This window comes from Astyanax mexicanus, chromosome 8 (genome assembly GCF_023375975.1).
Source record: "Astyanax mexicanus isolate ESR-SI-001 chromosome 8, AstMex3_surface, whole genome shotgun sequence".
NCBI lineage: Eukaryota > Metazoa > Chordata > Actinopteri > Characiformes > Acestrorhamphidae > Astyanax > Astyanax mexicanus.
Window position 1 is genome coordinate 17,485,285 of NC_064415.1, and position 25,079 is coordinate 17,510,363.

Genomic DNA, 25,079 nt, shown 5'->3' on the forward strand with positions numbered 1-25,079 from the left:
CTTTGAAGCCAAGAATAGGAGGAGAAACACACATGAAGGTTGCCAAACCACTGGAACAACGAGTAAATAACACAAGTGTTTCCACAAAACACTTTTATTTTATTGTTCATTCCTGAAATACAAAAAAATCATTAAACAAGCAAATCACATTCATTCCCTTACATTTACAATATACCATTATCATTATAAATATTATTATCATTATCATTGTTTAAGACTACAATAATTGCACTTCCATGTGGATATGTGTGTACTCAAGAAAATCCATAGCACCATTTTTTTTTTTTTCCAGAATCAGGTTTATTCCATTCCAAAGTGTTCGCTCTTCCCAACAGAAGCAAACAGATTCCCACAAAGAACCACCCCAATACAACAAGACCAATGAGATCACAAATGTATGGCTTTTGTATATAAGATCCTCTTCCTAGTTCTGAGCTGTATCTGAAACTGTGCCCTGCTCACTATATACTTTAGGGATTCCTCTATTCTATAGTGGAGTCCACAAACATAGTGCTAAATTTTAGTGCACCTTAACAAATCCAACAATGCACTGTGATACTGTATACTTTATGTACAGTGACCCTACTGAACAAAGAATACCCATAATTCATCACACTGTTTGGTTTAAAGTAGGGCTGGGAGATATATTGTAAAAATATTCAAAAAGACATTTTACAATACATAATATTTGTCATATTGTCATATTTTTAGATACTAATAAAATGCACCCAATTACAAACCGAATTAAGCTTTGCTATCCAAACCCTGTCCACTACTATACAGTGATCTGGATATCAGCATACAGGTAATAGTGAAGAGGACATAGTTTCAGACTCACTGCTTTTTTATCATTCACACTAATTCTTTGTGAGAGCGTGTTGAATAACCTGACTTTTAAATTTTTTACATAAAAAAAAAACAAAATAAAACAAAAACTGGGAAACATTTTGATACCAGTCACATTCTGCCTCTGTCCAGCAGGACTTAAAAAATGACAACGAATAAAAAAAAAAAATAAAAAAAACTACATGTGGAGAACAATAATAACAATAATCATAGTTATAATAACAACAATATCAATCATTAATAACATTAGTACATGTTAACAAACTCTTTATAACATTAATATCTGGAGTTGTACCTGCAAGCCAGCTCTGCTCTGTTGGTGTAAATGTAGATGTGCCTCTCCTCCGGAGCTGAGCCATGCTCCTACCCTTAACCAATGACCCTCTCATCTTCAACCCTTCACATACTCTAAGGTTGACATAGACTGTAATCATTAAAAAGCAATTTTCCATTAAGTTAATTTTGTGGCAAAAAGGAATCTTAGAAGAATTTCATAAAACATCTATTATTATATTTTAAAACCAGAAACCTGAGTACAGTTCTTTCTTTGGTGGTTGGTATAGAGTTGTAGAGTGTAGTGGATAACACCCTTGACCTTTAGATGGAAGACTGGAACACCACGCCATATCAATAAAAGTCTGTGGGCAGGACTACTGATATTATATTAAATTAAATTCCTTAATGTGATTAAAACTGTAAATGTCCATTCTACACTCTAAGTGTATTTGCATACATAAAAGTTGCTGGTTTTACATAATAATAATTTTAACCAGCAAACTTCCGGAGATGTCGCTCTAAAGTTTTAACAAAACTCTTTATTAAACAGTTATCAACCATTTATTGTATTTACTTGTACTAAATATCCAATTAGAACTGAATGATTGCAGTTATCTGAATTATTTAAGTGGTCATAAATGTCATGCTCCAATTTGGGCAGATTAAGGCCTAGAAATTGGATTTTTCAGCACATGTATACACTTACTCTAATTTCTTTTGGTTTTCTCATTGTGTACATGCATGCATACTGGATAGAGTGGATACTCATTTAAAAAAGCTTAATTTAATCATTGCTGCAATATAGGGAACTCTGTAATGTGTTCTGTTATAAACCATAACCACTGAAGATCCATATTTGACAGTAAAGTGCATGTTAGCACGCTCATTGTGCTGCTCGTAATCTGGGAAGGCACTGGTTAAAGGCATTTGTCTACATACTTTCTAAAACTAAAAGTTGATTCCTTTTGACACAAAATATATATTTAGAAGGCTCATGGTATTTCGAGGCAAATGCATGAACATCTACAGAAAATGGGGGCTCAATTTTGGTCCCAAATTTCTTTGTAAATGTAGGCACTGGGGTTACCCCAGAGGAGAAAGGCACTGCGGAAGGAAGAGTATGTTTCTGAAGGGAAATTGTGGAGCTCTTCTGAATTTAAGAGGTAAACCCAAAGATGAGATGAAAAATAAAAAACAAACAAACAAAAAAACACATCAATCATGCAGCACTGTGGCTGGAGTCGTTGAATTTGGGAGAGAGAGAGTATAAGAGAGGAAGAGGGAGAGAAGGACAAATAGAAAAGTGCTTTATTTTCATTTAATATAAAAAAGGGGGAATAAAAGTAAGGGAGTGGGATGCTCCCTCTCCTCCTCTGGTTCGCTCTCTCTCCTTCATGGGGGTATTCATATCGGCAGAGCTGTACATGTAACTACTGAGACAATATGCATTGTTCCCTTTTCTATCATTGTTCCCTCCTTTCTTTTCTCATCTCTGTGGTTCTGTAAACAATCTCAAACTCAAGTCCTCATCTCCATCCATCTCCACCATTTCTTTCCACCCCTTTTCTTTCATACCTTCTACATCCTTTCACTGCAAAACTGTACCTTGGGTAAGTGAAAACAGCTTCAGTGTAGTCAGTATGTGTGGTGATATTGAGGTTGTTGTAGGAATATTATAAGATTATTCGAGCTAACTCTCTGTATTTGAATTCAGTTCGCAATATATTGTGGCTACCAGTACCAGATATAGTGACCTACAATACGTAAACATATCTATAATACTAATCTGATATAAAAATAATATTATAATTCTCTTACAACAATCTCATTTTTGAGAAATAGCAGATATAATGAATACACTGAATTTGTTTTTACTTGTCAAAATATCACCGATTGCAGTCTTCCTTATTCGTGTTCCCATCCCTCCGTCTCTAAACCTTGTCCAGTAGGGAGCGCTGGCAGTAGATGAGGCGTCGTGGGGTTCCGTATCTGCGGAAGAACAGCAGCGCTCCCAGGGTAATGAGCACACAGGCCAACAGGAAGAGAGGGATCACTATGGCTGCCGCCCCTCCAGCAAAGCCCCCTGACGTCTCGTCCACCTCGATGATGATCACCTCCTCGTCAGTGCCGGCCCTCTTCTTAGGTTCCTCTTCTTCACAGCCCATCCAGGCAGTGAGAACAGACTTGGGGTAGCCTGCCTCCACCCTGGTCTGCTGGTTGTTGAACTTCCAGTATTTGTTGGCTTTGTAGAAGTAGGTGTAGGCTAGAGATTGGAAGAAGAGAAGAAAATTAGATATACGGCTAAATGACATATACGATATAATATAGGGATGCACCAATACTGTACCACTTTTTCTCTTTCGATTTAGATACCAGAAGAGTACTGGTACTGATGCCAACTATAACTTAACTACCTAATAGGTGACTACAGTGTTGCATTTTTATTATTATTATTTATTTTGAAGAAAGGCAGTACACTGTGTCCCAAAAAAGATACATAATGATTGAAAGAAAAGCACTGATTCACTGATTAATTAACTGCACATTTGAGAAACTGAGCACCTCTTGAGGACTACTGTGTAATGTATGTATGTTACATATACAGTATATTTTTCAGATTTCAGTCACTTTTACCTGCTGTGTGAACATTGCTGTTTGGTTTTCCAAAAAAACATGTATGTAAAAGAGATCTGTGAATGTGAAGAACCTCTTTACAGATTGAAAGTTCCTAATTTAATAAAGTTCTCACATTTCTATAATAAAAATGTACCTTTTACATGTTCAAATTTATCTTCTATGTGTTCTATAAAATGATACATTATAAAAAAATTATAATTTCTATAACAAAAATGTATCTTCTATGTGTTTAAAAGGAAAGTTAGAGAGTTATCAACAGCTTTGGAAACTCATTTTCTCAGTGGGGTTTTGTTCAAATGTGACAAAATATACTCAAACTCCTGCCTAACTGTGGGGGGATGAACGGAAGTAAAACATATCTGTGGAAAAAAACTGTATTTCAAATGAAATCTACACTTCTGCAAAAACTACATAAGTATATTTTACATCATCATGGGAAATTCTGGCCCAGACAAGCATTAATGACCACACACTCAAGAACAAACATGCACGCAGACAGTTACACACATTGGCAGGAAGTACTCTGCTGAATCAGAACCTCCGGTCCTAACTAAAACACCATTAAATCTAGTCATATCCTTCCTATACCCCCTCAAGGCATTAGAAACTGAGGTTTGACCCCCCCAATGCCCCCTGCTCTTTTACCTCCATCGTCGCTCATAATGGCTCCCTTTACATTGTCAGGCACCCCCTGCCACTTGCTGATGGGTTTGGGGTAGTCAGAGTCCACAGAGCGGGAGTTCTCGTTGAAGCGATAATATCTGCAAGCACGACAGAAAAGAGGAATCAGATACAGAGGATTTAAAGAAGTGAGGATAAAAAATGACAAAATCAGATATAAATAAGATAAACAGAAGACAAACCAACATTCTTTCACAGAAACTCAATACAGAAAAAAATACAGCCACAAGCTTCCTCAGACCCCTCAGACATGATGCCACTTTCTTAGTGCGAGTGCAGATCACTCACTTGTTGCCTCTGAAGAAGTACGTGTTTCCAGTGGGGGTGTAGTAGAGGGCAGCGTCCAGCCTGTCTTTAGGAAGGCCTGTTCCCAGCTCCTTAAAGGTTTTAGGATATCCCTGATCCATAGTGGCCTCGCTGAACACCCAGTACTTATCACCTATGGAGTTGTGACAGAGAAACAGGGTTTATTTATTGGACATTTTTTAGGAACACATGCCATGTTTATATTGTATATACTGTCAGTCTACTGTTTATACTAGAGACTACAGCTAATATTTTCCATTTACACTCTGTTAGTTACATTAGCAGCCAGATCACAGGACCATCAGTGCCTGGATTTGTTAAGGTTGGGAACTTTTGGGAAGGTTGGGAACCTGCACTTTTTAATCTAGTTAGACTGGACTCATTTTTACTGTCTTTTTTCAGCTTTGGTGGTGATTTTCTTGGAATCCAGTGCAAACCAAAACAAGTGCACCATGACCCTTAAGAAAAGGTGGTCTCTGTCTTGTCCAAAACAAACTCTGGAGTGGATTGTTTTTAGTAAGAACTTGTACACTATGTGACCAGGTAATTACTACAGCTACACATGTCTAACCAATAAGCAGAGACAACGTTCTTACATGGTTTAGTAACACATGTTGGTGCACTTGGAGTTTTGCTTGTGTGAAAGGACCAATTTTATAAACTCAGTTACTGATTTGGACCAGAGCAAACAGCCTATAGTTGGGAAAATGCCATATGATGTGTAGAAACCTCAGTAATGGCAACACACTTTACCATGATCCCCAATATTTAGCCAGGAGTGTTCTTATGGGGTCAAACACCATGTTGATGTTACTGCTCTACTATTGTTTGTCAGTCATAGTCCTGAATGCATTCTGTCCTGCACATTTAAGTGTTCATCCTGCTTTAACACACTAACTGCTACTCTGAAATGGTTGTTAATGAACTTATCAGTTGAATCGTGTTCGTTAATCTGGGAGAAAGGAAAGCAATAAATGTGTAGGATATGTTGCCCTTAGGACAAGAATTGAAAACTCTGTGCTGTACAGAGAAATTTTCCCTTACTCAAAATATATTGTCAATGTCCAATAATAAAAAAAAAAAATTGTGGATTTTTAGTTTACTACATAATTTGAACACATAAGCTGTCCTTTGCCCTAAAATGACTTGATAAATGCACCAATAGAAATTCTTCAAAATGACCTGCAATTAACTTTAAACAAAGTTTAATGTTTGTGACATATAGGTTTATCTACTAAACACACTGAATATGTCAAATTATATGAAATAAAGATGTACCTTTGAAGAAGACAAATTTGCCATCAGCACGCTCATAGGCAGCATTGATGGAGGGTGGCAGGCCCTTCCAGAAGTGTCCGATGGGCATGGGGTATCCCTGCTGAGGCTTACCATCCCGCATTCGCCAGAACCACTTCTCCTACAGGACAGAGACAGAAAGACTGATTAATTCATTTAGAATAAATATACATACATACATACATATATACACATACACACACATATATATAGCCAGTTTTAAAATATAAATGGTGTCAAACTGTGAAAATATGCAAAAATGCACCCCAATTTTTATACATTAAACAGTGAACAATCTAATATCCTGTATCAGTACAACAATTGTATAATTAGTGTGTAAAGTAGCCTAAAATATAAAGTAGCATTTAATTTAAAGTACTGTTACATTCATAAATAAGCAGACATATTTAACATAGTTAAAACACCTAAAATTAGTAGGAGTTAAACTAAGATAGTTTACTATAGAAATGCATTAGAACTTCTTACTATACTTGAAATTTACCAACTCAACAGTTGGTGAGAAAAATACATAGGATCAAGGTAAGAAATATGTTTTTTAAAAGTATAAATGAGTTGAATGTAGATAACAAAAAAACTTAGTACATCTAAATATGATTTTATTATTTTTGTATTATCTTGCTTTGTAGGCTTATTGTGTATTGTGGTTGTTTTTTTTGGCACTTACAAAAAACAATGCAAACTAATTCAGCTATTCTAATATATAAAAAGAAAAGAAGGAAAGAAATGCGGATCTCTGGTGAGTGCTGGCCAATTTTGGGGTTACAAACATTTCCACTTGGAAATACCCAGAAAAGTACAAAAATTAAACTAGTTGATGACCATTTCTGCTATTAGTAAATAAGTCAGTTTCAGTGTTCCAAGAAAACTGCTGTTTTTAGATTATACTTCTTTATAAATAACATCAGAGATACAGCCCAGACCACAGCCTGTGAAACACTTACCAAATGGTGACGAACCGTAACTGGGCCAAATGTAATTGCTGGAAACTTTAAAATAGATCTTGTGGCAGTAACAATAGTAGTTAAAGGTAGCCTCTCACAGGAGTAACCTACAGCTATATTACCTATAGTACCTATAATGTTTTAATTCTGACAATCATCTACTAATATCTAACATCTAAAAATATCTACTAGTATGTTTTTATTAATATTATTATTTTTACAGCTCTATTTGCTGGTCCTCTTTTGGGGCACCATATGAGGTATGTGGGCCACAAGTAAGTGCCAGATGTGACCCAGGTTCAGGCCAAATCAACACTGCTAACAACATCTGGTCAGTGCTGGAATGCTATAGACTCAAAAAAAAAGCAAAAAGCTCTCAATCTCAGTTTACCTTAAAGACAAACATCTCTCCACGCAGCATGGCGATGGTGTCAAAGTGTCCTTCACAGATATCAGGTCCAAATGACGGCCGGTCAGGTCTGCGCGTGGGCCGTGGGGCGGGGGGCTTGGGCACCTCTCCTGATCCGGCACCTACAGGTGGATAAACCCTTATTCTTACATGATTTTTCTTTGAAATCATGGGGACATATTTTATCTCATCCCAAAACTCCTCAATGGAAGCCAATAAATTGTATATGTACATTATATGTACATTAAACACAGCTGACATTTCCTACTTCACATCTTCATTTTTCTTAGCACAAGCAATAACACAGAATCAGAGCTTTTACTATCAACAGTACTGATGGCCTGGAAGCAGAAAGAATGCTTCTTTGTTTACTCCTGCTAAGCACAGCTGCGAATTAAGGCAACAGTGGTGGGGCCATAAGAGAAGCAGACCTACCGTAAATCTGTTGAATTCCACGCCTGTCGTCGTCGGGCAGCACAAAGTTCTCAGTGTCCATCCACTGGTAGAACGGAGCCATGATGGCTGAAGGGTCGCCAGAGTGCTCCAGACCCAGAGCATGACCCAATTCATGCACCGCAACCAGAAACACATCATTACCTGAGAGGGGGAAAGAGGAAGGTGGGTTAGAAAAGGTAATGTGTGAGAGAGAGAGAGAAAGAGAGAGACAGAGAGAGAGATGGAACAAGAGAAACCTGTAATATTTCAAATAGAATTCTGAAAATTGTACATAGAGTGGAGACAACCTACCTAGTAATTTGTTTATTAACCTACACTAAACCGCTGCGCTCAATTACTAATCATAAATATGAATATATTACAAAATAAAAAGAAAAGTATTGGGACAAATGTTTATTCCCAGTTTCCTCTAAAATCAAGGGTATTAACATTTTGAATCGTTTATAATTTCTTTGTTTGCGTGATCTGTCTTCACTATCTCTACAAGATAGTCCTATTTTATTGGCAATACTTCAATACTTCTACAGCTGAACACACTCATTAGAAGCGTTGCACATTAAACCTGTCACAATAATTTCTTATTTAAAAACAGTGTTCATTATTTTATTTAAACTTTATTTAATATTCTTAAACATCTGTTATATTCCAATTCAAATGCATGAATAAACTTCAAAATCAAGAGTTCATTCATATAACTGATACCTATAAGCATAACTGCATTATTATGTATTTATAATCATTCAATTAGTGGAATAAGATGATCTTAACATGACAATACTGTTTATTGCAATGGTTTTTGACACAATTTATAATCCAAACAAGGCCTAGTGTCCATAAACCTTTGGACATATACTGTGTCTTATGTCCTAACAAGCATCTTCCACATGACTACAGTAACAGATAAACAAACATGACTTGTTGCCCTATAAACATATTATATATCTCTCTATATAACATATATAACTCTATGGTTCTATTATCACCCAGAAAATTAAAAATGTCTGGTGGCATCTGGTTCTATTACCATCTCAATAATGCAGCTTCTCCTCATCTCCCACACTTTTACCTCCTAGATCGACGTTGCTAGTGGTCCACGGCTCGGCACCATCGAAGTGCGTGTCCCCTCCGATCCCCTGACCAGGGAAGTAGGCGTGGGCCAAGAATCCGCCCTCCCCATCAAACGGCGTACTGTCCCCATGAAAACCCTCAGCGAAGGACAGCATGATGTCTGCAAACTTCTCAGGCCTGTCTCTGATTTGGTTGAATGGAATTTCCCGGAAAGTCAGAGGGATGGCTGCTTCCCACACCTTAAATGCCCGACGGATGGCCTCCTGAGTGGCACGCTCGCCCACTTTAGGAGTGTAGTTCTGAATACTGAGAAACAAGACAGAAAAACATCAAATAAAAAATCAATAAAAAGACATACTGTGTTTTGAAAATGCTATGCCATTATTTGTTGCTTTAAAAAAATCTCCTACCTGAATGTGATCTCTCTCTTTTCCCATTTTAGCCCTTGAACTACGTAGCGTTTCCTCCTGAGATTGCTCTTCAGCTCTGAGCCAAACTTATCTGGAACTCCACAGCGCGGCCGCTGCATGGCCCTGCCAACACAGGAGCATGTTTATACAAGCCATTCATTCATTTGTCTCAATAAGTGAACTACATAAAAGGGCTGGGCAAATAGCATAAATATTAATAAATTAGAAACAATTTTATGCAAGTTTGCAAAATTGCTAAATTATTCACCTTCTTGCATTAACATTTGTACAATTTAATAAAAAAAACGCATAAACATTGTAATTAAATAAACAAGCAACATAATCAATTTCAATCAATACAGTGCAATACTACAAAGAGTGCAATTGTCATTTGTTTATTATTAAAACATAAATGAATGTGTTTTTTGGTATAATATTGTGATATACTATCACAGTTTTTTGATAAACAGACCAATAAAATGCTCCAAAAGGACTTGAGTTATTAATTACTTGTTCCAATTCTGACAATTAATGTGTTTTTTCTTTCTCTGGAATGATGAAGCTCCATGATGAACAGTACTTTTGGGATGGCATAACTTGGGGATGAGGTGGACACATCCCCATCATTATCACCTAGTGCTGAATGATATGGCTAAAATGCTTATCATGATATATTTCTTAATTTTGGTCGCTACAATATAATTCTGATATCAATTTGAACATTATAGCCACTGCCCCTGGTGTACATAATCACATGCTATGCATGGGCAGGGTGATACGATAAAAATACTATTTTACACTATTTAAAGATAATACAAAGTATTTATTGTGCTTTGTCAGGGACAAAATGCATCAGCAGTGGCATATTATGATATTGTGCTATTCAAATATTGTCCAATACATAATACATTTTTGTATTACACAATTACACAATTTATGTAAGAAAATATTGTGTTGGGTCAGTGTTCGTTCAGCACTGATGATATTCTCAATGTGCTTATTAAAGCATAATGTCAATACTATAAGAAAATGTATCACAATATGAGAAGATATTGATGTACTGCCAGCTCTATCCTGACCTTACTAATAGCCTATTCTGGACAGTAAAGCCAGTTACTCCAACAAAATGATAATTTTTTTAACACCCTTGATGTTGAAAAAAACATTGAAGGTGCAGATATCTCAATACTTTTGTCCATTTATAGAGTATGTGTGTGGGTGTGTTTTTGGTTAATGAGTTCTGAAACCATAGGTTTTACTGCTGCCCTCTGGCTTCCTGTTTTGTCTGTGTGAGGAAGTTGTTTGTATTTTTAGATCGGCTTAGGGAAAGATGATTAAATGAGCTGTTTGTCTACATGTAGTATTATTATATGTTCAAACAATGATGAATATTATTATTATTATTATAGTGTATCATCTCTGAAGTGTATTGCTTTGTGGAAATGGCATTCATTTCCCTCATTGATTGCACTGGAACTAAACCATTGGTATGTGTTTCTGTGATTGGCTGACTTAAGACTCACTTAAGTGTGGCGGGGTCCATAGTTCCTGTGACGGTGAGGCCATAGAACTTCTGCATGGCTGAGATAGCAGAGGTAATGGACTTCGGGGAGCGGATGGCCTGCGCTCGGACATCGCCCGGAGGGAGGTAACCATACTGCTGTAGCCAAGCCTGAGAAAAAGAGATGGAAAAGAGGAAGAGACTTAAATAAGACGTCATGTAATAACATAGTCCTCAAATATAATTAGCTCACAACTTGCTGTCTGCCCATATATGGTTTTCTTGGTCCTCCTCATCTGATTCATCAACACCTCAAACTGTCTGAAGTATATATATAAAAACGACAAAACTGCCAGCCAGACAGTTCTGTGCAATAGGAAAAACTCAACAACAGAAGTTACACACTCATCTGTATGAATTTACTCACTAAAAACACACAAATACAAAACGTAGATCCAGTGGTCAGTAGGCAGTGTATGCTCTAACACCAGGGAATAGCAAGGGTTGAGGGCTTCGTCAAGGGCCTAAAAGCGTCAGGAACTGAACCCACAACCCTGTTATCAAACCACTGATCCACCACTGCCCAATTAATGAGATGCTATTGAAAAAAACACAGAGGAGCACATTTGTTTTTTGCTAAATACAGCTACTTTCTTTGTAAACTACAGCTCTGTAAAAAAAAATAAGAGAGCCCTTCAGTTACTGAATCAGTTTCTCTGATTTTGCTATTTATAGGTATATGTTTGAATAAAATTAACATTGTTGTTTTATTTTATAAACTACGGACAACATTTCTCCCAAATTAGAAATAAAAATGTTGTCATTTAGAGCATTTAGTTGCAGAAAATGAGAAATGGCTGAAATAACAAAAAAGACGCATAGCTTTCAGACCTCAAATAATGCAAAGAAAACCAGTTCATATTCATAAAGTTTTAAGTTCAGAAATCAATATTTGGTGAAATAAACCTGGTTTATGGATCTTGGCATGTTGTCCTCCACCAGTCTTACACACTGATTTGGATAAATTTCAAGCATTTCAGCTTGGTTTGATGGCATGTGACCATGCATCTTCCTCTTGACTATATTCCAGAGGGTTTAATTTGGAAAAATCAAAGATTTTTTTTTTTTTTGTCCAGAGCTGTATATAGATTAGTTATTTTTTAGTGAACTATATAGACATTATATAATGAAGTATATAGTCACCTGATTTACTACTATTATTAACTACTTTCTGACACCAATTGTTACACTTGTGAACTAATAAAGAATAATCAATGCTCTGTTTTTAAAATCGCTATAGTAATGAAAAAAATAATATCTTGATACTTTGACAGATCCATGTTTTCTTACAAGGGAAATGTAAATCCAGGCCTTTATCATGGAGAGTTTTAGAATTATGTATTGTGTGTTTATACTGTCACTGGGTCAAAGATATAACCCTACATCCTGTCCTCACATGCTTATGTGGTTAAATGCAATCAAATACTCACAGCAATGCTCCAAAATCTAATATAAAGCCTTTCCTGGACTTTGGAGACAGTTACTTCAACAAGTTTTTTTTATTATCCTTGATTTTAGAAGGAACAATAAATGAACAGGTGTCCCAATACTTTTGTCCAAATCGTTTATGTATGAGCTTAAATTACTGGATGTGTGTCTTCTTTTGACCCTAGACCAACCCATATATGTGTGTGTGTTCTTCCTTCTGTTTGTGTGTGGGCTTCATTGAGCTTGAAGGTGTGTAGGTGGTGCTCTGAGTTTGTGTAGAGTGACGCCATGCTGACTCTGTACCTGAAACTGCCTGTGTTAGCAAGTACAGCCTTACAAAAATACACATTCCTACACACAGCAAAAGAAAGAGACAGAAAGAGAGAGGGAGAGAAAAAGAAAGAGAGGAAAAAAGAAAGAGGGGGGAAGGAGGAACAAAGAAACTAACAGAACAAAACACATAAAATGTAATTACAACTTCTGGCCAGTCTGTCTCTGTAGCTTCAAAGTATCACATCCCCATAAACATCCTTTATTTGTGCGTGAAATAAGGGATGACTTATAGATTTCACTGAAAGGAAAGCTAAATAAAGCTCTTAACTCAAACACACACATGCTTATGACACACACACACACACACACACACACACACACACACACAGATTTATGTCATTAAACTGAGGAAGTCCTCTAATCGAGCTACTCTATCTGTACCCCTGATTATGGTTCCTTTCAGCATTGTGTTCTTTTCACCAAACTAAAACAGCTTTAGTAAATGTGTCTCCAAAACTGAAGAGGTCTGGTCAATGTCAGCATCCTGCTGTAGAAACATTACACCATAAAGACACACTGCGCTGTCACTGGGCCTGGATGGAGAATTTTTCAGATTTTGAAGTTTTATCCTTATTTTAGACAACCTTCTGGGACTGAAATTAGTTTACAGTGGTGGTGACTAGGGGTGTGCCATATCGTATCGTACGTGATAATATCACCAAAAATGTTGAATATTGTGAATGATATTATACCCTGAAATATCATGCCATATGACCCACCCCTAATTATTGCAACAGAGGACTACTTTTTTGCTGTTTTTAGCAAAGAAAAAATTTACACTGTTCTCATTTCCCATTATATATCTACTATAGACAGATTATACAACTTTAATCCTGGATATATGGAGATATTTGGAGTGCAATATTATTATTATTATTATCATTACATTCTGAATCATTGACTTCTGTTACAAATCTGATAAAATTCTTTTTTTTTTAAGATCTCAGTTAGCCATATCATATTGCATGCAATAATACAATTCTAAATAATTTTTCTAATTCAGTGTTTTGTCAAATCGGCAAAAGTATTGTTATCGTGAAAATACCATAAAATATTGTGATATTATTTTAGAGCCATATCGCCCACCCCTAGTGGTGACAAAACTAGTTTATGTCCCAGAGTTGCTTGTCTGTCCACATGGACAATTCTAGCCAGACACTGGCTGTCAAAAGCATTACTACTCTCCATGCTGTCCAGTGTGGGTGATAATGCCTTTTATGACTAATAGAAGTAGACTAATAAAAAGCCTTAATTACCTGGACAGAAGAGACAGCATGTCATAGAAAACCTCTCCTAATTGCATTAGTTTACATTATAAAAATGCTATTATCCAGAAATTCTAAACAATTCATGAAATTCCTCCTTAACTTTGGCCAAACTCCAAGAGCTCCAAACTCTAAAACAAAGTCTGTAAATCCTTTGTCACATCAAGGTCGCTTCTCTTTTCTTGGCAAATGGCTGTGACGAGAGTGTGATGCTTTACAGCAGAATTTCCATTAGCAAGCAAACGGATGTGTGTGTGGGAGTGTGTGTGTGTCTGTGAGTAGGATGGCATGTGTGGACACTCCAGTTTATGGTTCAGACAGCCTCTGTCTCCATTCTGACCACAAACTCAGTCCGAGAAATTACAAAGAATTCTTCAGTAATCCTTCAGACCCCAAACCTCACGACTGCTCTCGCTCTTTTCCTTACTCTCTCTTTCTCTCTCTCTCTTTTTCTTTCTTTCCTTTCCCTATATCCCCACCCTGTTCCCACAGGGGGGATAAAAGCTGTTGAGGGTTCACTGGGGACACACTCAGATAACATCAGTGTGTCAGTGAAACTGGTTTCTCTTTGTATTTTATCCCTGGGCTACTGCAGCTCTCTGAAAAGGATCCCATACTCAAGTCCTTGCATGAAGCAGGGATATTTGTGGAATATACTGCGTAAGGGAGTGGTGGGCCTAAAGACAAACATTACCAGAGGAGACGTCCAGGAGGTTAAGACAGTCATGAGCTCAACTGCTTCATTTGGCTCAAACATTGAGGACACACACAAAAAACGTCAGCCCAAATCTCCTCAAGTAATCAACGCTTAAAGAGGTCTGCATAAGCACTTTCAGAAGCATTATAAACTGACTCATGAAGAATAAAAGTGCTCTGTTACTGGTTTGTCTTATGAGTTATGACAAAGAATAAACCACCAGACACTTAGAGTGGTCCAGTCCTTTTACCACAGCTATGGAAGGCTGTAATAAACAACTGCAATTAGCAATAAACGACTGTTCCGCTGAGCAATGTTGCTCTTATTAAGCAGTGGTTGGCAAAGTGAGGGGGAGTTAGACGGCTGCATAAAAAAAAAATCTTTATGTTAGTCATATGTCTACTTAATAATTTTTTTTTTTATTATTCTGTTGTGACCAGGGTATGCATATATAGTAGCTTGAAAAGTTTTGGACACACCTTCTAATTCAATGTTTTTTTTGTTTGTTTGTTTTGACTATAAATGAACACATAAGGAATCATGTAGTAATTTGTATCATGTAGTAAAGTGTGGAACACACCAGAATACTCTGTGAAGCATTTAAGTGTTGTTAACTTTGTGCTGTTAACTGTTTTTTGAGGCTGGTAACTCTTTCTTTTCAGTGGCGGTCCTGATGAGTGCCTGTTTCATCATACCGTTTTTGATAATCTTTGCAACTGCACTGAAGGATACCTTCTAAATTCTTAAAATTCTTAAAACTTCACTGTATATCAACATTAACTCTTTACAATTTACATTACCTTTTTACAGCTAATGCTCTCAAACACATTAAGAGGCAAGACATTCAAGTAATTAACTCTTGACGAGTTCAGCACAGCTGTTAACTGAAAGCTGTTTCAGGTGACTCTACCTCATATAGCTGACTGAGAAAATCCCAAGATGTGCAAAGCTGTCATCTAAGTAAGTGGTGCCTAGTTTGAAGAATCTAAAATATAAAACATACTTTTGGATGACTTATTTTAATCTGTAGTGCAGAAATATTTTTTACATGTCCAAATTTTTAATGGTACTATATGAAGTATGCATTATTAAATGTTAATAAATCATGTGCCAACCAATCTTGATTCAAAACCACCCTGCACACACCTAGTTATGTTGAGTTACATTATGTGTAATGTTGAAGAACACTGCTACGTCTCTCTTACATGCATATAAATTATTGCTGTGGGGAAAGCAATAGACAAGACAAGTGTCTGTTAAGAGAAAATGCTCCACAGGACAGCTTTAGCCAGAAATCTAATTTTAAAGGTTTAAGACATGTTTGGTGTTCAGTGTTTGCTTCTCCAGTTTTAGCCTTGGTCAAAGCTACAAGGCTAATGTGATGATCAAGTAGCCTAAAGCTAACAAAATAAACAAATATCCCAAAACACATTTTGACTAATTGCTTTAATTTGGGGGTCAAACAGTTTGATTGTTCAAAATTTTCCGCAGAAGACTATGGGTAACGATCAACATGTATAATCATATTAAAATATTGTTCCATAAACAGCACAATGTTTTTTGTAACTTTGTGTATCAATACAGACTTTGGAAAATGTGAGCTGGTATGTTTATTGCCAATGGCACACTAAAACCTTGCATCTACATTTTTGTGGTTTTTCACTCACTGATGGCGATACGTCATAGAAGGCATTACCCCCCACAGTGGACAGAGCAGCAGGTGGTAGTGAGTATGACCAGCGGCATCTAATAAGCAACTCTGATAAGAAATCACATCTATATTTAATGCAAGAGGCCCCACACACATATATACGTATGTATGTCAACACACTGAATGTACATTTTGGTTAGAAAGCACGGTCAATCAGAGTTCAGAACTTCCCCTCTTGTGAAGATTAGTAAAGGCCGTATCAATGCACACACTATGCTGGTGATATTTGAACTTCTCCGTTGGGAAAATCTTTTATGGATGGTGTTGTGTTTACAGTGAATGCAGAGTACTGTACTATGCTGCAGTGTTCATTTCGTTTTTCTTTCTTTTTCGCTCCCTCTCTCCCTACCTCCCTCTCCCTCTCTCTGACTGCTCTCTGTGTGTGTCGAGGCTGCACTGTGGTCACTCTCCCTATGCTGGGAAAACACTCTTCCAGTTCAGAGGGTTGAATAAGTTTCCTCCTTATGCTCTGTATTCTTTTTTCCCCTTTCTCATCTCCCTTTCCTGCTCTTCATCCTTCTTTTCTTTGTCCATTTTATTTTCTTCCATGTTGACTTGCATCCTGCTCCCTCCTTCTCCACTCCAACTGTTTCCTCTGTCTCCTTCCTTCCATTCCTCACTTGTCCTTCTATGTCTTTCTCTCTCTTCCTTTATTTTGGCTTCCCCTTCCTTTCCAGGTGTCTCTTATATCCTTCAAATCCATTCTTTTTCTCAAAATCCCTCTATCTTGCTCTGCTCAGGCTCAGAAAAGCTTCAGGTCTCCCGTTTCTCCAGCCAGCACTCCCAGCATGCATCAGGCCTGAGTAACTCCCAGCGGTGTGCGTCAAAGGTTCTATTTAGAAGCCCTCGCCGGCTCCACCGGCTGCAAAAGAGCGAATCACTGTGTGGTCAGTGTGTCAGCGACTGCCCTGCACAGACAGGTAGCCTTTATTGAGCCTCAGTCAGTCTAGGCAGCCTTTATTTATGGCTGGGTTTGCTATTTAGGTGCTGCACTCAGATCAGAGCATGATACATTACATGGGTTTGTCTTTCTTACTGAAATTAATTCAAGAAAAAGTAGTAAATAACTTAAACCTACAATGGACTAGTAAGACTAGACTACCTAACAATATAGATTTACAAATTATTAGCTCTATTACTAACTAACTAAAGTTTTTGCACAGATTCTTATTGGCCTTCAGAGAAGGTCTAAAATTATATGGTATCAAGCCGATGTATGTAAACAATAAGTACTGCCAGGAAAGTTAAATACCCACAAAACTTCAGAAATCTAATGTCCCATCAAACTCACATAATTCACATTGCCTTGCTATGAGCACCTTGGACCATGTTTAGTCCTCTGAGTTAAAACTTTATGATCAATTTACATCCTGCTTTTGTTGGAGTAACTTTCTGTGCTGTTCAACAAATGCGTTTTACTTTATATTTTGGAGCATTGCTGTGAGGATTTGATTGCATTTAGCAACAAGAGCATTAGTTTGGTCAAGATGTTGGATGACCATCACTCCATATCTCCTCTGATTACCAAACTCTTCTCTAAAAGCATTGGATGGAGCACCATCCACACAGATCTACAGATCAATAAATCAAATTCTGGAGGACATCATATTTGTGTAGCCCACAGTTTGCAAACATTTGCTAAATGTTTTATGCTTTATTAATTAATTAAAGGTGCTGCCCGCAAACATTTGGATATATTGCAAAAGTAGACCAATTGCTAGCAAATAGTTATTACTAATGATTAAATAATTAAAAAAGCTACATAATATGTCTCCTTCAGATAGAGAGCTAGTTTGCTTTTAACTAAAGGAGTAAGAATACTGTAAATGCTAGAATCCCTTGACTCTAAGCATAACCATATGCTATGACCTCAACTACTGATGTGCCAGTGAGGTAAACATCTGCTTCCTGCAAGAAAGCTGACATCAAGACCTCCTTCTGCTTTCTTCAGTTCTGAGATTTCTGAGATGCGAGGATGAATCACTATTTTACAGAGAATAAACAGCTGTGTGTTTGGAGCACTTTGTTTTTTAGAAGAAGAGACCATGTTTTGCACTGTTGCAACATCTTGGAATTGTCCCTTCTGACCGCATGATGCAGAAATGGTCCAACAGAACTTGGTCTTAAGCATAACAAAGTGACGATGGACTTGCAGTATTTGCTGTAAGAATTTCCAGCCTCAAACAGCCTTTGTGGTTTTCAGAGCTGATCTGATTTTCTTCCTTTAGGCAGTTTAGTGCTTGGTATGGATGTATGACGAGGGAAAGGGGGGTTGATGGAAAACGAAGCCAGAACCTTGTGCAGATAAGAAGAACAAAGCCTGAAAGAGATGGAAGGCCAAAGATAAAGCAGAGGGTTAGAAAGAAAGAGAGAAATGTGGGAGGCGAAGGAGAAGTGTGCTTAGTTTGAACTGGAGGGAGACAGACTGACTCAGTTGTTCCCTTCAGGTTTGTGCCAGCGGAAAAAACAGAGAATTGTGGTCATCAGAGCCTGAGTCTCGGTCTCACAGAGCCTGGGCGCGTGGCAGCACACATTACTGACCTATTTACACTCACACACACCTGACGACCCAATCATGCCAACGGCTTGATCACTATCCTGCTCAGAAGAAAAGAGCTGTGATGTGCTTACAGCAACATTTATAAACCACTTGTTAAGACACTGAATAAAGTGACTGCACATGTTTTAAAAGTAAATCCAGGGACAGATTAACTAATATACATGTGTGATGGGAATGGGAGTCACAAGCAAAGGCCAGAGCACAAAACACCTGGTCACTTCCGACTACTATCTGAATTAGATCATGATAATATTTTAGTCACGTGTATTTACACTTGGTAGACAAATGCATCTCTGGTTAGTCAGGCTCAAATCTGACTGCTATGTGGGACAGAAAATGCAAATCCACTGGTTGCATGACAATTACTACTAATGTTACAGTTGTACTGGTGGAAGATTTGGTTGTTGAATGAGTCTTGGAGAGACGGACATGTTTACACTGCTATAATATGTGGCTCAAATGTGACTTAGATTTCCTCCCGAAGTCAACTAAATGTTTAGATCTGTGTTTTTATTTTGAGTGTTTATATCTATTTCAAATCCATACTGGGTGCATTTAGGCTGGCATTTTTATTGATAAGGATTGGCATTATCCATATATATTTCTGATGGCATTAACCAAAAGAAATGCTGCAAAACTATTTGGAAAACAGATTTTTTTTACACTAAAATGTAAGATCCTGTAAATTGCAGTTTTGAAGATACAAGGATTTTCGTGACAGCAAAATGATGCCAGTGTTTAAGCACTTCATGACAATTGTACACACTAGCAGCCTCTTCACTGTACATAAAGACTAAAAAACAGCAGCCTATTCAGATGGGTCTAAATCTAAACTGGCTTATTCTTAGGTGTTTTTTAGCACAGGGAAGGAATGCACAATTTCTATTACAGACGTCCCTCCGATAAACCAGTCCAATCCCAACAGAGCTTTAGAGAGGAATCTAGTACAGTTACAACATCTGTGATACTACTTGGAATAAATACATCATCTTTCTGTGGGCTGCTGGCAGTGGAGGAGACAGAGAAAAAGAAGGACACGGGGAGAGAATCTTCCAGCTGTTTTCCATAAGGTCTGCAGTTTTTTTTTCCTTAGAAAATCTCAACAACTGCACCTGTAACAACAGCAGCAAGTCTATACAGTTGTATCTTGGGATTGCTTAAAGTTTGAAGTGGAACTCTAGACATTCTGTCAAAAAGAAAAACAAGAAGACTGTTCCTAAATAAAAACAAAGTAAGAATAGAGAAGCTGCTTGGAGCTAAATTGCACAATTTAACTGGTAAACATAAGTCAGAAGGAAAGACTTGTATATCCGGTCATTATTAAAGTACTGTTAGGCTAATACTCTGATCTTTGTTTGGCAGTGAGCCTCTAGGACCAGTTTGGATGCTAAAAAAATAATGTACCCAGCTTTTGTTGGTCAATAAAGACGATGTCCTCCATTTTAAAGCACTGCTGTAAGGATTTAATAGTATTTGGCAGCAAGATATTTAAGGAGGTCAGGATTAAGACCTCACTACATCCCCAACTCTCATCAACTCATCCAGATAGTATAGCTTTTTTATTTTTCCACAGCTTAATGCACATGGGGTTTTATAATTCTTTAAAATTCTAAATGCATTTTGAGAACCTTTGAAGACACATTGGCAGTTTCCAAGACTGGGATTAAGCCTAGTCTTGGAGTACACGGCATTTTAGATAGAAACGTTCTATTAGAAGGATACTATATTAAACGATTTGGCCTAATTCCTGTTTGGGAAACTGACCCTTAGTGTATTCTCTAATGCTTAAATATATAGTACAGAGCATTACAATATATCTGTTTAAAACATCTGTCAAATATTATTATCTGCCTGATAAGCAATAAGCAATGATCTGCCAATACTGATATGCTATCAGCATGTTTCTGATATCATTGTGCATCTTTACACAACAATAAGCACAGGATTTCTGTGGTTATTACTGGAACTCATAGTCAATTTTCTATATGCAGCTTTTATCCTGACAAGATTTAGGGCCAGGAGAGAGCATATGTGCTTTCGTGTCTGGGGTTTGACTTCGGGTGTGACCTTTCTCTCAGATCACATGACTCCCGCGTGACAGTCGGAGAGGCTGTTACCGTCTGTGAAAACCTGAAGGAGCGAGTGTATGCCAGTAGGGCTGAATTTTCCATCCTTAGCCTTGGCTGCTGTTCGCAGTGGTTTAGAAATGTGAAGGATGGAAAGAGGAGGAGCTTAATAAAGAGAAGCTCATGCAGTCAGAATTCAAACGCAGTCTTTTCTGTGAGGCTTTATGTTACTTAAATTTATTTTTTGGAGTCAAATCCTCAAAAATTCACCTGAACGCGCTACATTTTCCTTCTTCCATCCTTCCTTCTTCTCTTTCATTCTTTCTTTCTTTCTTTCTTTCATTCTTTCTTTGTTCTCCCAATTGCAGTATGACTCTTACAGACAGTCATCTCTGGGGCAGACATTAGCTGCTTGATCACAGGTTGTGTGTAATGTTGTGAGATGATGTCAGCTTGAGACGCTTTATTACTGTCAGGCCTGATTTCCCAGGCACAGACTGGTGCACGGCTAAAAAAGGATCTTCGAAGTTGAATCCTTAAAGTCTGTGTAATTTAGTTCAGCTCTAGACCTAATCTCTGTCTGAGAAACTGGCCTTATGCAAATGGAAGTAGCCGAAGGAGGTGCACTTCTCTTCAGTAACATTACTTGGTATATTTGTTTGTTTGAAGAGGATGTGAACTTATTAGATTCACCCTACAAAGTCTTGTGAATCTTATATCGGTTGTGGTTTGGTACACAACCGATTGGGGTTATATACGATCTTTCATCAGGAGGAACACATGATGATTCTGTCTACGATCCAAAACACGTTTAGTCATACTAAAAATGATGCAATACCATACAGAACAAAATGGCATATATGTAAAACTCCATCTTCAGTTTCTCCTCAGTTTCTAACCTGCACTTTTATTATATTGTAGCTAGCTGAAGCACCAACTTCCGCCAACAGGTCCAGAAACTAAACCTGTTAGATCACTGTTGGGGGCTTGAAGGCATCAGCAATCACTCACCCGGGCATACTGTAATTTGTTATTATTTTATGCAATATGGCTTGGGAGAATACACATCCCAGCATCTGATCAAGGATAAAGTCCCGCCCTTCAACAAAAAGAGCCAATCAGCTTGCTTCTTACACTGCGAGTGCAAGATGGTCAGTATGCTAGTGAGGAAGTCCCTCCTAGATGTGGAGATCTGCACAAGCCCAGTAGCCATACCAAGCCAAAAAAACATATTTTTGTGCTTTATGGAATAAAATAGTACAAACTATTGATGAGGCTTTTGTCAGATTTTATCAGTGATGTTAAATATGTTTCAAATGGTAACTAGACCTTTAGTTTAGAGTGTTTTGGTCTCTTTCCAATCAAGCAGATAGGAGGCTGGTTTTGTTTTAGTAGGTATAACTGCCCGTTTTTTTTGCAAAGATGGCTGCCAAGTGGACTTGCCTATAAACCCTTTGGTTTAACCTTTAGCTCAAAACACTCAGGGAATAAAAAAAAGCAAAACAGACAGGAAAGATCATATACATTAACCATGGCGAAAGTGCTTTTCTTTGCTGGAGCAAGTTGCTGAATCTGTAGGTTTTAAGCAGTTCTGTGTTTTCTATTACTATATAAATGACACAGCAAGATGACTATTGGCTGAGCACAGATTCTGTCAGTGTCCACTTTTAAAGCATCTATCTATCTATCTATCTATCTATCTATCTATCTATCTATCTATCTATCTATCTATCTATCTACCTTGTTATAACTGCAGATGTACTCTGTTAACTACACTTAGTCCTGTTTTCAAGTATAAAAGACACACATATATATATATATATATATATATATATATATATATATATATATATATATATACATATATACACACAAATATGCACATACTTATATGCAAGAACATACAGCTGACTAAGACATATGTTGCCACTTACTCACACATATGCTTTTCCTGTATTTCACAATTTTGTGAATGCCTCAGGCCTGTTTTGGGGAACAGCATTTATTACTTATAAAGACTCTCCATGCAGTTTAAATACAGTAATGTTAAGCAGTAACCTATGTAATAAAGCATTTAAGTAGGTTATACAAATACAAAATACAAATTGATTAATAATATTAAGTTTTAATCAACTTTTTTGATTTGTTTTGAATTTGTAAAGTGTTTGCCTTAGTGGGGACCAAACAAATGTCCCCATAATTTCCAAAATATAATATTTAAATTCCACCATAAAGACATTTGGCCAACACAAAACTGATGAGCACAAAAACACACACACTTCTAAAGCAGAGCTACTGATGTGTGATAGTTCTTATCTAATTGTGTCCAATTGAAAGTAGTGCACTAACCTCTGCTCTGACTTCTTTCTCGCCGTTTGTTCCCTCAGCCAGGAGGATGGTGGTCAGCAGCCACAGCACAGCCGGCCTTAACATTGCTGCAAGCCTCCAAAAACAAACACACAAGGAAAACTCAAAAAAACTACTTCTTTTTCTTCTTCTTCCTGCTGGTGCTACTTCTGGCTTCTTTCCAGAGTCAAATCATTCCAGCAGAAGGGGGGGAATCCTGAAAAGTGCCTGAAAAATATTTTTGGTCCCAAAAAACAAACCAAAAACTGTGCAAATTGTAACAAAAAATTGCCAAAAGCTGAGAATACAGCACTTAAACAACGTTCACCACATATATAAAAAAACACTTATCTAGGCTGGACAGGGTTCTGTGCAAAAGTTAGTTAGACTCAGGTAGAAAGTTGGAGGAAGAAAGGTGTCAGAGAGCAGCAGAGCTGGGTGGAAACACGCTGTGTGAGGAACTGCTCTACAGTTCTCCGTGTCTCATCTTGTCTGCACTTTTCCCTTTGTCCTCTCTGCTGCCGATCTCTCTGTGTAAAAAAGCTGCAGACGTGGTTGAGCTTGCTCTTCTTCCCAACAGTGCGGAAAACGAGGGAGAGAGGCAAAGAAAAAAAGTACTTTCCCCTCCCCCTGGACAAACAGACTGCCCCCTCCATCCAGAGAGCATCATCTGAACCCACAAGAGGGCGGGTTTCAGTCCAGCAGCCTCCAAACACCCATATGGAAAATACATGTATATCAAATTAATGTATTAATACATGAAAATGTGTGAAAGTAGCCTAAATGCATTTGTCCTTAATTAAAAAAAATACACGCACACACTTGGCCTTCCTTTCCTAGGTACTGATAAGATCATAACGTTTGATTTCTTTTTTGCCACTGCATTTGTGGATGACTTAAAGTATTTTTTAAAGTATTTCTTTAATTAATTGAGTTGTTCTTGCCATAATATTAATTAGAACATGACTCAAACAGGATTATTCACTGTATACCAACTCTACTCTTTACAACTTTACAACTGATGCTCTCAAACACATTAAGAGGTAAGAAATTAATGTAATTAACTCTGGATGAGTTCAGCACAGCTGATAACTGAAAGCCTTTCCAGGTGAAAAAAACTAAAACTCATAAAGCAGAAAATCCAGCCAAGATGTGCAAAGCTGTCATCTAAGCAAGAGGTTCCTACTACGAAGAATCTAAAATATAAAACCTATTCTGGTTTGTTTAACACTTTTTTTTTGTTCACTAAATAACTCCATATGTTTTACAGTTAGAAAGTTACAGTGCAGAAAAGGTGTGTCATAACTTTTGACTGGCACTATATATATAAATATATATAATAATAGCAAGAACACAGTACAAGCTATAAGAGCAAAATACAACCAAGTGTACAAATTTAATGTAAGGTTTCATATAAACAATATAAAAAAATATTAATCAATATTAAATCAACCACTGTTTCAGTGCATTAGACGATAGAAAAATGAATGCAGATTAATCTTTCTTTTAATATTTGGGAAAGCTTCCAAATGCTTCCCAACATGAATATGAAAAATAGGTATAGGTGAAATTAATTCATAATTTTAAAACATCTGAAAATGCATGACAATGGCCAAAAAGTGTTTTCCCTAATGTACTGCAGTTGTTTGAAATACATTTTGTTGTATTATGTTTGCAGGCGGCTCAGTCTAAATTGTAATTATTAAAGAGTTTATAGACGTGCATGTATATTATCCACCGTATAACCACCGTATATTTATTTATT

At 37.2% G+C, this 25,079-nt stretch overlaps 1 protein-coding gene across 1 annotated transcript; it reads right to left on the bottom strand.

The window, feature by feature from the left end:
* Positions 1 to 910: 910 nt before the first annotated feature.
* mmp14a (matrix metallopeptidase 14a (membrane-inserted)) lies at positions 911 to 23,918 on the bottom strand. Its single transcript, XM_007250218.4, has 10 exons — positions 23,318 to 23,918; positions 10,871 to 11,019; positions 9,348 to 9,470; positions 8,936 to 9,243; positions 7,849 to 8,010; positions 7,396 to 7,535; positions 6,025 to 6,163; positions 4,729 to 4,879; positions 4,405 to 4,520; positions 911 to 3,385 (listed from the first exon to the last, which is right to left on the bottom strand). Exons 1-10 carry the CDS (start codon positions 23,399 to 23,401, stop codon positions 3,054 to 3,056), a joined length of 1,704 nt encoding a protein of 567 aa, XP_007250280.3. The 5' UTR covers positions 23,402 to 23,918; the 3' UTR covers positions 911 to 3,053.
* Positions 23,919 to 25,079: the final 1,161 nt, after the last annotated feature.